Genomic DNA, 15,431 nt, shown 5'->3' on the forward strand with positions numbered 1-15,431 from the left:
AGATACTTTACAAAAATTGGAATCAAAAGATGTGTCTTTAAAGATATTAAGTACCAAAGAATTTGGTATGACAATTTGTTCCTATAGTTATGTCTAAATATTTCAAAGTAAATAATATTGGGGTTGTGTTTGAATATTAAACGAGTTAGTCTAGTCGGATTGTCGCCTGGGGGTTTATATTGCAACTATATTTGGGTTAGGGTAAGAGATTTGGCTTGGGTGAGTCCGTGAGTCAAGTATTCTTATTGTATTTATTTCCTTCTTGCTATTTTGCTTTTCACAACTCGTTTTGTTACTGCAAAAAAGTGGTGGGATTCTAGACGCTCCTGTAGCTGACTGCCATAATCAAAACGGGCGAAAAACTACTTATGGTGCAATAATATAGGTTGCCCACGTGAAATGATTATGATGCAAAATTTAGTCATGATTGAATTAGAAATACTTGAAAAAAGAAACGAAAAACATTAGTTTGCGCAGGATTGAATCACCATAGAGCAGGGGTCCCAACCTTTTTCCGATCATGTACCACTTCAACGCTCTGTATTGTCAAGCGTACCACTTGTTGCAGACAAATGATTTGATCAAATCATATTTTTATTTATTTTTAACTTACAGCTGTAGGAGTGGTGCCCAACCCAAATAAAACCAATAAATTACTGAAAAAAAACAACTAAATAATGAAGTAGAGCTTGCGCCCCTAAGAATTGCTTGGCGCCACCCCCGGTTAAGAACCGCTGTGCTATAGGTTACAAAGATTTCAGCAAATAGATATTTACTTTTGGACTATGATGCAATTAATCTATCCGATTTTGTCCAAATTCAGAACTGGTGGACACTATATGCAGGCGCAACCATCACACTAAATGTAATTTAGTTTCGAATCCAGGGCTGCGGGGTCGGTTAAAAATAACCAGAGTCCGACTCCTGTTAAATGTGCAATTTCCCCAAAAGCCCAAATCAGGCTCAAACTCTACAACACGTATTTCACTAATTTATGTAACTCATTTAAGGTGGATTTTCAGAAATCCATGAATAAGGGTGTGACATATTTCATTTACTTACAATCCATGTTTGGTAAATATTTCACCATTTGCTATTACACTTTTAAGAATTATAGTTGATGACAGTTTCAGTTTTAAATTTGAAACTGCCCATGTCGGACTCTGGTAGCTTTACATTGTCTTATTTGAGTCCTGAGTCCAACTCGAGCAAAACAAACGGTCTCCGCAGAGTCCGACTCTGCTCCGCATCCCTGTTTGAAACAAATTAAAAATTTTCTGTTCGTTTGTGTGCTAAATTCAAATACATAATTTCAGTAAAATTTTCTAAAATAAATCATTTTGTTGCACATATGTAGTAACTGTTCTCTGCAAATGTGGATAATATATGCATAGTCTCTCGTGTTATTTAGTTCCAGCAGTATTATATATAAAAACAAAAATGGGGTTGCAATGGTAATTCTGATTTCAATTTATTTAACGTAGGGTCGCTTATTGAAAAGGTTGGAGACCACTGACGTAATAGTTTTTTAAAATAAATATTTAGATTCTTCAAAAAGTTTCATTTGTTGGGATGAAAATTCTAATTTCCCATACATTATTTTGCAAAGTGAAGTATATGTTTTGCGCACGGATGCAAACACTAAATTTGTGCCAGTAAAAGATTTTAAAGCAGTTCTGTCAAAGGTGTTAAGGTTTTCACAACATGAGGTATGTAAATTAAATATATTGTTTCTTGACTGTATATTGTGTGAAATATAAAAATGTGATTGGGAAATTTAAATTTCTTATTTAATATATATTTGTAGGCATCATTGTGGAATAATTTCCAGCTTAAAAAAACTGCTAATCAAGTTATTAGGAAAGCTCTTTCAAGCAACAACACCAAATTGAAAAAACAGCAAGCATATTGTTTAAAATTTTCCCAAGAATGTTTACGGGTAATTATTATGTTGTGATAAGTAGTTGTATGAACACCTCTGAACTTTCAAAATTTTACAATGCAGAATTTTAATGAATGTCAAACATCAAATGTGGATTGCCTAAATAATATACCTAGTAACATTCAGGTAACATACCATAAAACATATATCATTTTATAAAATTTCAAATTAAAGACTATAATTCATTTTTAGTGGCTTTCTTCCTATGATTCAGCAAATCAAGCTGTTGAAGATTTTGAAATATCTACTTTAACAAAATTTATTTTTTATAACAGCCGTACCATTGGTAAGAATTTGTAACCTTATTTAGCAAGAATTAAGCATTACCAAAGTTTTGACTTATTTTACATAACTTGCAATCAGATATAACAAAGAATTGTGTTGAGTGGAAGGAAGATAAAGTTACTCCATACATTGCTGTGAAGCAAAAGACTTTAATATGCCAGCACGGGAAAGATTATAATAAGGCAAGAAATGAAAAACGCAGAACCAAAACTCCACAACATGTAAGTGATGGTGATGATGTTTTGCATGATTTTTGAAAACATTTTTAAAAAACAAAAAAACACAGCTGTTAGATCATCCACAATCAACAAAGAAACAGTTACTCATTCAAGGATCAAAAAAAATGAATTGCAAAGCTAAAATTATTATAAAGGAAGTAAAAGTGTTTCCCGATTATAAGGTTAGTTTGTTTTTATTTGTTTGGAAAAGGTATTTATAAAGCATAAGATAACAAGTGTTTAGTATACCATATGAAATAACCAGAAGAATTAATTTTTTAGGAGATTTAGTTAAATTCACCCTAAAGAAGGCAACCTATGGACGCTAAAACACTGCAGAATATCAATCTTCAATCATTTTGTAACAAATCAATTGTTCTGCTCTTCGTCAACAAATCAGCCTTGCTCCCACAATCAACCCCTCTCCAATCATTTTTTTTATATATCAATTGTTCTGCTCTTCGTCAACAAATCAGTCTTGCTCCAACAATCAACCCTCTCCAATCATTTTTTCTATAAGTTAGTTTTGCTCCATCAATCAATCAGTTTCAATTATTTTTTACAAATCAATTGTTCTATCAGCTCTTCGTCAACAAATCAGTCTTGCTTCACAGATCAATCTTCAATCATTTTGTAACAAATCAGTCTTGTTCCAACAATTAACCCCTCTCCAATCATTTGTTTATAAATCAATTGTTCTGCTCTTCGTCAACAAATCAGTCTTGCTCCAACAATCAACCCCTCTCCAATCATTTTTTTTTATCATCAACTGTTCTGCTCTTCGTCAACAAATCAGTTTTGCTCCCAAATCAATCAGTTTCCAATTATTTTTTATAAATCAATTGTTCTGCTCTTCGTAAACAATTCAGTCTTGCTCCATCAATCGATCAGTCTCCGGTTATTTTTACAATCAGATACCAAGAAGTAATTTAAGCATGACAAATCAATTGTTGAAATGGCCCTCCTTAGAGCCTCAGCCCCTCTCCGTTCATTAAAATATGCAGTTCCACAATCAGAAGTTAAATCAAATGAAACCGTCCTAATGTCTACACCTAAAGTCCTGCAATTTAAAGTGATACAACCAGAAGTTCTACAATTGGAATCTCTGAAGTCTACAATATAACAGTTGGTTAACCGTTTTTATGGTGTAAATGGTTTTGCATCACCTTTTGTGTTTAATACTTTTTGTTGTAACATGTTTATGTACAACAATTTTAAATCAATTTGAGTAAACTTGCTTCATGTATTACATGTCTTATGTGATTTTATTGGGAAAAATATTTGCTTGTTTATTTTTATTTAAAATTGTACAACTGTATTTTTAATCGAAAATAAAAATCATATACTAAACAAATATGCTCTATTCTGATTACCTTGGGTCAACATCTTTCAGTTCAAAGCACCAGAGTTCAACAGTACAAGAACAAGACCTGCAATCTGCATGATAATACTATAGCAATTTTCATATTTCTTTTGTTGGTTGTAATGTTTTTTTATGTTTACTTGTGGTTCCAAAACTATTTTATTAAACATAATTTATGTATTACATTTATTGAAATTTTTTGTTTTTTATTTCTATTATTACTGTGCTTTTTTATTACTGTTTCAAATTGTGCAATATATATTGTGGATTATTTAATATGAATGTGTATGGGTTGTGTTAGTCGAAAATAAAAGTTAATCTAATAAACAAGTGTGCACTAATCTGATACACCTCAGTCAACAATCTTTCTGTTGGAAGTTATACAATCGGAAGCTCTACAATCAAAAGTTCTGCGACGAGAAGTTTACTAACAAAAATCTACAATGGGAAGTTCTACAATCAGAAATTTTAATTGAAAGTTCTACTATCAGAAATCCTACAATCAGAAGTTTTACAATTCAAAATTCTACAAAGTTGAACAATCAAAAATTTTTGCAATCTAAAATGCTGCAATCGAAGGTTTTACAATTGGTTCAAAAACAAAACAACTACTATAACCATAAGTTCTATTAAAAGAAGTTTCAGCTTGAAGTTCTACTTTGAATATTTAAACATGCATGTAAGATAAATTATTATTGATAATTTTATAAACCTTGGGTATTTTGTTTTTCACCGCTGTTTGTTTTAGGTATGAATGAGTCGTTGAAAAAGAATGATTTTATTTTGAATGAAGTTTTGCTGCAACAGTCAAAATAGGTCATTCTGTGTGCACTTGAAATATAGTCTACTCAGCTATCTATTTGGCAAAATAAGGTTTATAGACATGTAAGTAATTTATTGTGTTTGTTAAAACTACTCCTATCTTTGTGTATTATTCTCTTAGAAATGAGTCATTGAAAAAAAGTGATCCATTTAGCAAAATTCAGCTGTTGCTGTCAAGGTGGATCATTTGGTGCACTTAAAATATAGTCTACTCAGCTATATGTCTTGGATATGTAATCATGCATGTAAGTTAACATATTTTAATTTTAGGACATAAACGTCATTGTGTGGTTTTTATTTCAGGTATATGTATTTCTTAAAGGTTCTTTTACAAACCAGAAACTCAATTTATATTAATTTATCTCTTCAACTAAAAGTAAATTGTACTTTGTTTTGTACTAGAAATACACTACCAGTCATCAGCTTTGCTGCAAAAAGGGTCACACAGTTCGACATTTGCAATTCCACAATGGGTAACAGAACGGCTCTTTTTAGAGCCAAAACTTTAAATCGGCTCTTTTTAGAGCCAAAACTTTAAACCGGCTCTTTTTAGAGCCAAAACTCTTATTTTTTGAAAAAAAAGAAAAAAAAAAGTTCTATTCTTATTTGATTTTAGTTTGCATGATTTGTTTATTGGATTGCATGATTTGTTTATTGGATTGCATGATTTGTTTATTGGTTTGCATGAGGTTAATTTCTTTAACTTTACTAGTTACATTTCATAAGACCTTCTTAACTTGGTCACTAACGGTATGAATTTTTGTTTGACTTGTTTGAACATTGCATACATTTAAACACTTGTTATTATCCATTTTTTAGTGTATTGCATGTCCATCGTTGGCTTTTTGTATGTTTGACCTGGGTTTTAAATTTTTCGATAATCTTTCTACCATGATAAATTATCAATTAATTTTCAAATCTGGATTTTTTGTGAAAAATCTAGTTCTTAAAACCTTATTAAATTACAATTAATGTTGACTGGGGGTCTGTTTAATTATAAATACAATGATTTATATTAAATTATAAAACCACTTGAATGCGGCTTTATCTGTATTGTGGGTGTTATGAGCATAAACTGTATGATGATGCTTGTAAATAACAACTAAAAGTAAACTTTAATGGTTATTGTACAAAAAACTGTATCTGAAGTTTATGCTGGTATAAAAACATAAAATGTGTGTTTCTTTCAAAAATGAATGTTAACATTTATGTAAATCGCTGTATTTGTCTAATTTTTAATCGGGTAATCAGGTGGCACTTTTTAAAGACAGAATATATTAAAAGGTTTGAAATACAGAAATTCTACCTCGACCTGATAAAGAACAGTTGTGGGAAAGCTTGTCATGATTTTAATACAATTTCTTTTATATAGTGCTACCTAGTTACAATTGTTAAAACATGTAGTATGTTATACACTGCTTTTTCAGCTGCATTCAATGTTGTAGTGACATATTAATACATTGGAATGTATTTTAGCTTTTTGTGATTATAATTTTTCGTTTTTTTTTCGATAGCGGGACCGGATCTGGAAGTTCCGTGATAAAATAATAATTATTCCAATGACAAATGTTATAAAAATTATAAAAAAAATCTTGATACTTAATTAATTATTTTTGCCTAGCAGGAATTCTGCAAATAAATTGCTATAAGATTAAGCCCAACTTGACACGTCTGTAGCAATCCTGAGTTTTAATGTCACTCATGTGCTTTGTTTTACGCAATCGTTTTCAAAATTGCGATTTTTTGTTTTAATAAATGCAGCAAGCTTTAACTTAACTGTGTTTGTTCAAATTCCTTGAACTGAGGCAGAGCAGATTTTATGACGCTGATAAATAACTATAAGTTTGGACTCCTTTATAATTAGTTATTCATGTAAAACACGGCATAGTGCAAATGTGTGGCGCCTCTCAATGCTAAAGCCAATACAGAGTGTTTGTGAAAATTTTACATCTCTACCATAATGTGGTTTGGGGACGTTGAAATCAAAAGGCCATATGTCGAACACGAGCGGTAATGAACTTTTTATCGAATATTAAAAGCATAGCCCCATTGATATTGACTACAATTGAATGCTCATTTTTAAGAGTATGACTTGAGTTTAGCTCGGAGAAAGACAAGTATATGGCAATAGAGCTGAATAGTAATATTTTTTGCCAAAAGTGGGATTGCTGTTAAAGCCAACACAGGGAACGTATAAAAAAATTAGCTTATTAGCGGCACAACTTTCGGAGATCTTGGCGTGTCAGGTTCGCCCAGGTTTAAAGCACTTCGTCTGGAAACACTTTTTTAATTAAAATAAAAACATGAGTATAGGTACACACATTCGACATTTGCGATATTCTATAACATTAAAAGTTTAAACATTCAATTGTAGGTAAAAGCGTATTTTTATAATATGTAGAAGGAAGGAAAGGCTCCGTTGTTTTTTGTTAAAAATAATTCTACCGAAAACCGCATCACGTGATAGTGGCAACTCGAAAGGGCCAGGATTGTCTGTACGGTTGAGTGAAAACCGCATCACGTGACGGTGGAACTTTGATCGGACGTCACGGATGAGTGAAAATAACATCACGTGACAGTGGCAACTCGAAGGGCCCAGGATTGTGCTTACTTTGTAACCTAAGAGAAGCGTTAGTAATTTTTTTTGAAAAGTTTGTATTGTAAATCTATTGCCGTTCCACCGACCAAATAACATACCAAAATGCCGCGAAAGTTGGTTCCTAAAAAGTTAGAAACGTACATTTCAGATTTTTGTGAGGAAGAAGAATCGGAATCGAAACCTAAACAAAAAGAAAATAAACGTAAGTGATCATGTTATACTTGTTGTCTGCAGTTATAATGCCCGCGTTAACCTACACTTTGTACAACTAAATTATAATTTTATCACCTATATGTTTAAAAAGTAGGATTATACTTATTATGGAATACAGAAGAGCTGTATAATCAATGTAGATGTATTTAATGCACTTTTACTTTGACGAAAGTTTGCACTTAAGCCTTCATTTGCAACATCGACTTAATTATTCTTCAAATAGAGACTTATATATTGACATTGTTTTAAATGCTGTAAAACCGAATTAGAAGATAAAGTTTGACAAAGTTCCAGTGAGCTTGATTTATTTCTGTTGTGTCCAATCTAAATGACATATTAGATATTTTTTGGAGCTGTTTAACTGAGAATTCCAAGCTAAGCTATTTTCAGAATCGAACAAAGCTGGTAAACGAAAAGTAACAAAAATTGAAAAGTCCAAAGATGAATCAGACGAAGAAGGACAAGAAAGAGGGGATGATTTTATGTTAGTTCATTTCTGTTAGTTTAATATTTGCAATTTTATATAAATTTGTAGTTCAATACTAGTTAACACAATTTTTTTTTAAATTGACCTAGTATATATAAAACTAGTGCCAGCATTGCTTATAGTCGAAAAGGACCATCACAAAAAATTGATGTTTTTAATGTAAAATGTTAAAAAAATAAGAAAATTAGCAAGTTTTATAGTCGCATGTTGGTGATTAAATTAGATACCATTAGGCTTTGGTTTTACCTAAAAACAGATTTATTTATAAAAAAAACAAGGTTGAAAAAGCTGTTTACCTAGGTAGTATTGTTGAGAAAGTGTTCAAAGGTGTTTTATTTACGAATTCAGGCCTGTCACTTCAATGTTAGAACAGTTTGGCTCAGATGTGCAAAAAACTATTGGCGAAAAGCGTCGAAAAATGGAAGCGATTTCTAAACATTATAAGACTTCACAGGAAAAGATTGGTACCGTTCTACAAAGTCAGGTATTTTTTTAGAAAAAATGTTGAAACCACGGTCAGAAAGAAATCAGTTAAAGAAAATTGTATGTGTGACTTTGGTCAGTACTATTTAGAAGTTTATTTTATGATCAAGATTTAATGGTGATAAATGCATTATATATACATGTTAATTGCATGGTCAGGCTTCGATCCGGCAGAAATTGTTAGAAGAATATGAAAAGAAAGTGGCCGCTATTTTGTCACAATGGGAAGAAGATGTGGGGAAGGCAAAAGAAAGCGAAGAAAAAATTAATGTCAGTTTAGTTAACTTAATACAATATCAAATAAAAATTTTAAAATTTTAATAGCAATAGTATATGTCCAACTTTAAGTACCCAATCAGGATTAAACTGGTAATTAACTCTTTATTTTCGACAGTGAATAGTCCTAAACTAATTTTAAAACTAATTCCATGCAATTTTTGTTTTTTTAATAATTTTATTTCTAAATGTGCCACAATTTACATGCAACACTATTCATCCATGAATTTTGTGATAAATTTATGCCTATTGATAAGCCTAATTGATTTTTAAAGAATCTGTTCAACCAGCAGTTGAAACTTCTCTCTCAATTCCGAGCAGTTCAAAATCAACGATTTAAATCGATAAAGCAACTTCACGAACAATATACCAAGAGGTTTGTTATTATCAAGTGGGCATGTTTGTGTTGTTAAACAGGATTTTTGCACAACATCTTTTTAAATTAAAGAAACTTTTTTCCAAATTCTTAGAGCTATGTCTAAATTAAAGAATCAATTATTTACATTTAATTGCAATAGCCATTCACTCTTTTCTGTATGCATGTGACCTGTGTGGAATATCATGCAGCTCTGAGAGTAATGTGTGGGAAATTTTTGTGTTTTGCATGTATTAACTTTTTCCCTAATCAAAAGTCTGGAGATAAAAACATACATGAATATAGCGTAAATTGGAATCCCTTTAAGTCATTAATATTTATTTGTATAATAATATTTAATGTCCGACAAGCTTCACTAAACTACGTACCTTTTCGGAAAAACTTTTTTATAGTTTTGTATATATTCAAAAATTTACCAGGCGCACCATACTAACCAGGGCTGCGGAGTCAGTTAAAAACAACCTGAATCCGACTCCGGCCAAATGTAAGATTTTGTTGAGTCCTGAGTCCAGCTCTGACTCTATAGCCTGTATTTTACCCAATTATGCAACTAAATTAGGGTTGATTTTCTGAAATCCACTAATATTGGTGTCATAATTAATCCACCTGCATTACATGGTTGAAAAATATTTCACCATTGCTATTACACTTTTACAACTTACATTTTGCCGCCTTAACAGTTTTAAAATTTGATAGTGTGCATCCGCACGTTGGACTCGGGACTCGGGTAGTTTTATGTGGTCTTACTCGAGTCCCACTCCCCAGCCCTGATACTAACAACTGCTGTTATGCTGAGACCAGAATTTTCCCACTAAAACTCACTTTTCTTCCTATACGTTATTCCAGTACCTGCTGTACCGTTTTTCTAGAAATTAGTTGTAACTGTTTTACAAGTAGACATGCCTCATTTTGCATTATCTCTGTTGTATAAGTTCCACTTAATCATGGAATTTGCCACTGTTAGCACATGTGCCATACGTTGGCCACCCCAGTGTTAGACTTACACACAGAGGAAGTATTAGTTAAATTATTACTTTTACTTGGAATTTCACTTTTAGTGTGTTAGAAGTGGCTGAGCTCCAAGGCACCGAACGTAAAGATTTGGCAGATGAAGTCGATAGAGATATGGTTGTCCTTCAAAACAAGTTTATCACCAATGCAGTAAGAAGTTGTTTCATTTCAAATAAATTTCTATACCTTTGTTATTGTCTACATTAGTCTTTTACAAATCTTTTGATTCTAACCACTTCATTTAATATAAATTTTTATAAAACTGTGGTTTTATCTATGAAATAAATGTGACCAATACTTTTTCTGTCCGAAGGTGTGTTTAAATGTAGCAATGGTGTAATAAGTTTTAACACTACCGTAAAGTTTTGCTTCAGTTATTATTGAGGAACTGCCTAATATTATACAAAAGTGCAATATAAATGGTTGATCTGTGCATAAGCTTATCTTAAATTAGTTCAAAAAATGGTCTTATATGTGTCAAACACTTGTGTGCATTTTTTTGCAGAAAAAACAAGAAATGGCCCACATGCGAAAGACTTTGTCGATGTATTACCAATAAGACACACCAGCTCTTTTTGAACCATAGTGCCTCAGTGTTAGCTGCACCAGAGTGAAGTGGTAAATGCAGATTGTGGTCTGATGTTCCTCACATAAATACTGTTAGTGTCACACTGCATCAAATAGTTTACAAATTTATTTATCTTTTTTGTTTTTGTTATGTAATGAACACAAGATATTTGGCAGGGCATTTTAAACCATTGGTAATAACAGTTGATGAACTTAAAATAGGAAGGTTCTTTGAACTGACATCAAACAATCTTGTATTGTTCTAATGATTTTTTGCGTTATCGTTAAAATATTAAATCGTTGTTATTGCACACAATTGAATGGATAATATTTGGGCTAAACATAAATTTTAACATGTAGCTTTGATTCAAACATCTTAAAAATACTGCAAAGAGAAGAAACAGGTACTAAAACTCACTCGATAAAGGACTAGGCGTAAAATATTTATCCGAGTGATGTTTATTTTTAATATTTCGAAAAGTTTTGTTAACCATTGGTTGTGCAACGCTTGATGCATCGAAGAACTAAAAAAAACATTCAAGCCCCTTCGGTCGTAACTTTAAACTTTTGTTTTAAGAAATATTATAACAATCACACAATTAATTAAATAAGTTATAGTTAGATGTTTTGTCAACAAAGTTCAAAATAAAAACTGTCGTATGGTGTACATACCTATTCATACTAATAAATAACCCCTGTACATATAAGTGCATTAGAATGCAATTCCTTTCACAAAAAAAACCTTTGCTTTGCTCAAAACGATTGCCATAATTTGCATAAAATTAATTATTTATCAACCAGGAAAGAAAAATCACAAAATCGTGTTGATGTCACTGCTAGTAAAACAATGCAGTTTCAACCCAACAACAAAGGAGCACAGTGCTTTGTCTAGTTCTCACGTTAGATTTACGGTTTACACTTTTAGTTAAATGACACTGATACAGTTTAAACGCAACACAAAAGAAAAAAAGGAAATTTTAGGGAGTGTTCTGTTTCATGTCGTAAAAATATATGCCGATATTCTTCTGTTTTGGTTCTTCGTTCTACTATACAGAAAGGTAGGAGGCCAGGAGAACAAAAGGAATTCTAAAAACGTCATTTCTTTCATGATTTGATATTACCTTAAAATGCTCGAAGCATTCACTTTATAGCCCAATATTACCACATCTACATGCACAGCTTCCAATTGCCTTCGAAATTCGTAGAAGGTGTAAATTTGCAGCTAACCGTTGAATATCATCTGAAGCAGTCATATATCTTTTGCAAAACAGGTAATTTTCTACGTTTCATTTTGCGCAGCAGGGAAATGTTTTTCCGTCTTCCGATCCAGCCTTGCTAGAAAGTGTGACGCTTCTCCCGTCCATTTCGTCCGTTTGTTCGGCCAGTCGTTTTAGGTGCTGCAAGAAAAGTGATTTGTTAATTGGTGACTAGATTTTGATCAAAGCAGCCTTGTTCTACCCGCAGTCTGCCTTGGCTCGCAGAATAAGGACGCTTCTTTAGCGCGTTTATATATGTAGGTGTGTTTCTGGGTTGATATTCAACACCGAACATGGTATGATCGAAAATGTATATATTACAAGAAAGAAAGAAATATTTTATATTTGTTTGGAAAAGAGCGTCTATTTTATGTCTTTCGGTTAGTGTAAACATAAAAATACGTATCACTTTGTAGAAACGGGAAAATAAGTTTTACTATGTTGAAACCCATGTATGGATAATGAGGCTACATCATTCCAAATAAAAATGTGACGAACCTTATCGACAATGATTGTTAAAATCTCGTTGAAAGCAGCGTCTACGTTCACGCCGTCTTTCGCGCTTGTCTCTGCAAACAGCATGCCGTTCTCCTTGGCCACCTGCAACAAATGCAAAGAATGTAGTACGAGGCCACATTTAATAATTTAATATGACTCTGCTTAACCTTGGCAACGTTCTAATGTTGTCTAGTTTTAAATATTTGCTATAAAAGACCAAAAATATGGTTCCCATTCAGCCAACCAATTCTCCGGTGAGCGAGGTCTACTCCAATATTTAACTTTTTATAATGATTTTATTGCTTCCATGTTACGTTAGTTGGTAATTGCGCTTTCATGCTGTCTTGCGCTTTATATTAAAATTACACATGTTTAGGTAAGTAACGAAGAAAAACGGTTCATAATTTTGCGATTTGCGATCTGTGGAGCCGCCGGAGTCATTGCCAAAGCCTAGCGAAGCAAATCAGAATCAAGTTATTGGCAAAATAAACGAAAAAAATGAAGTTGACGTGAATAACCAAATTTTGCAAGCCTAAATTGTGTTTAAGTATGGCTCTTAATTTCCTTCTAAAATTCCAATTCATTAAATCATGTCAGGATAAATTTAAGTCCAATAGACAAGTCGTTTGGCATGAATGACTTTTAAGCCAAGCCAACGCATTTAAAAAAGTGACTTGCACTTGTTATTGATTTAGATTCTAGAAATTACATCTCTGATCGAACGCCCTTACCTTTTCTGCCACGTGCTTTGTGACCTCTCTTGCCTCCTCCCTGTCATTTTTATTACCGATCAGCATCGACTCAATGTCGTCGCCGGCCCACTGAGCAAACACCAAGTTTAGACTAAACATTGTCGACGTCGTATAGGCTACTCATATGAACAGGCTTGATCGGCTGTTCAAGTGTTAAGTAAATCGGTTAACTTGTACAGTTAATATTTAATTACAAATACGTATAGCGAACTTTGATAGTACAAGTGGCGGCAAAAAATGTAAAACTGATATATTTCGTCATGACCGATCGTTGTTTTGCCTCTAAGTTTAAACGTGTTTCCCAACCTTTTTCAGTTCGCGGCCCACTTTTAATGCAAGTTTTTGTTGTGCGACCTACAATGAGATATGACCAAACGAATGAACAATAAATTAATAAGAAAAGGAACAATGTATACACATTCAACGTACCGGTAGTAAAATATTAAATACGCACATCGAATTGTTACGTAATGATAATGCAATAGTTTCCCGATCTAATAGAAAACTGCAACACTTAGAAATGCTTTGCGGTCAATCAAAGGGTCACTAACAGCTGGTTGGGAAGCACTGGTTTAAACCACGCCAATTTTTCATAACTGTACGTGCTCATGGTTAAAGCGAACGGTTGGCCTCGTCAAGTTTTTTAAATAAACCTTTTATTTTTTGCATTTTTTGGTACAAAAACTTACCCGGCGAAAGTTCCTCACCCACTTGACAACGTTTTGAAAAGAAAGCTCGCTTGTGATGTCATAGACAATCAGTACCCCCTTGGCGCCTCTATAATAGGCGGTGGTGATAGAACGGAATTTTTCTTGGCCAGCCGTGTCCCTAAAGACAAAAAAGAAAATAAATTTTGGCGCAAAATAAAAGTTTTCTTATTAGTAGAAACGTTTAAAAATTTGCAAAAATAGCCAGACCTGTTTTAGCGGCTGTTCCAACGCCAAAATCGATCCGACCGGACCAGTTTTGGACGGACCAATTTTGGCGTGACAGGCCTACATAATAGAAGTCAGCCACAAGGTGATGAGGAGTTCAATGACATATATGGATATGGAATTTGCAACTAAAATGTTATTTTACCTATTTTTGGGTATGTTTGATAGTATCCTTTTTTTTAATTAACTTGTAGTAATGCATTTACTTCATTCTGCGCTGGAGTAACAAAATAAGCTCACCATATCTGAACTTTAATTACTTTGTCTCGAACCTTGACCATTCGCAACTTGAAGTCGATTCCTAAAAAATTTAATTTTTAAACCATGTGTATTTATTGTGAAGTATAAAATCTACTAAAAATTCACTAAAAAACGAAGCGGCCAACACACGTGGATTCTTAGTTTAATCGTAAACATTCTTCGTCAAAACAACGTTCAACGAAAGTTGTTTAAAAGTGAAAGTGCTGGTTTGTACGAGCACAGTTAAGTTCATCTAGATTCTAGAAAGACGTTAAATCGTCAGGTCGTCTATTAAATGTCTCTGTCCCTGTAGTTAGAAATCAATTGCGGTCAGGCGCTTGTTTGTGAATTGCCCGCATTTGCCCTCGCTGTTAAAAAACAACGTTCGCACTATATTGCTTAGCACACATTCGGTGCCAGTCAAAGCCTTCCACGGCGTGTTTGGCCTTCTCATGTTGGCAAACATAACCGAGGGATACCAAGTATATATACAACTATATGCATTTTCCACCGGACTGTATAACACTGCAAACAACGGAGGCTTTTCTAAATGTCGTTTCCCCCGTTAATTCGGATTTTCGTCTTGGAAAACGAAATTAAACTGGGATTTTAAAACGTTTGGCGCCCCATTGTTATGGGGCATCATTCAAATGCAGTAGAAATATGGTATTTGAAGTAACGTGTTATTAGGCAAAAAGAGACCTTTTACACCAACACCAGGATATATTTTCCAGCCTGCTTGAAATATTTATGTATACTAGTTGCTCGAGTCATATATACCTGCCCTATGTACATTTAAATCCCTCCCCTTTATACCTTAAATTATGTTTATAATGCAGGAACTTGCCTATAGTAGCAACAAAATTGTAGGAGAACTCGTTGTCCGTGAATCTTCGCATCACGCAGGTTTTGCCGACTCCACTGTCGCCGATTATGATCAGCTTGCATTGCCAGTCGGCCTTTAGGGTATCCATCGTAGCAATTGTAACGCCAAGTGAAATCTACATTGCCTGAAACTAAAGTACAAATAATTATAAAGCGTATAGTCTTTGAGTAAGTTCCGCAATACATGCAAAATGCAGGACAAATCTATGGCTGTTAATAGTTG

At 33.2% G+C, this 15,431-nt stretch overlaps 2 protein-coding genes across 2 annotated transcripts; one reads left to right on the forward strand and one right to left on the reverse strand.

Moving 5' to 3' along the window:
• The first annotated feature begins 7,288 nt into the window (after window positions 1–7,288).
• Window positions 7,289–11,998, forward strand: LOC146162475 (synaptonemal complex protein 3-like). The gene is made up of 7 exons (XM_083385204.1): window positions 7,289–7,431; window positions 7,833–7,926; window positions 8,278–8,413; window positions 8,572–8,682; window positions 8,964–9,064; window positions 10,123–10,225; window positions 10,581–11,998. Exons 1-7 carry the CDS (start codon window positions 7,332–7,334, stop codon window positions 10,632–10,634), a joined length of 699 nt encoding a protein of 232 aa, XP_083241330.1. The 5' UTR covers window positions 7,289–7,331; the 3' UTR covers window positions 10,635–11,998.
• Window positions 10,822–15,316, reverse strand: LOC146162476 (ras-related protein Rab-13-like). The gene is made up of 6 exons (XM_083384279.1): window positions 15,171–15,316; window positions 14,324–14,384; window positions 13,838–13,976; window positions 13,128–13,217; window positions 12,397–12,498; window positions 10,822–12,039 (listed from the first exon to the last, which is right to left on the reverse strand). Exons 1-6 carry the CDS (start codon window positions 15,295–15,297, stop codon window positions 11,929–11,931), a joined length of 630 nt encoding a protein of 209 aa, XP_083240405.1. The 5' UTR covers window positions 15,298–15,316; the 3' UTR covers window positions 10,822–11,928.
• Window positions 15,317–15,431: the final 115 nt, after the last annotated feature.

Source organism: Ascidiella aspersa, chromosome 3, assembly GCF_963924565.1.
Source record: "Ascidiella aspersa chromosome 3, kaAscAspe10.2, whole genome shotgun sequence".
Taxonomy (NCBI): Eukaryota; Metazoa; Chordata; class Ascidiacea; order Phlebobranchia; family Ascidiidae; genus Ascidiella; species Ascidiella aspersa.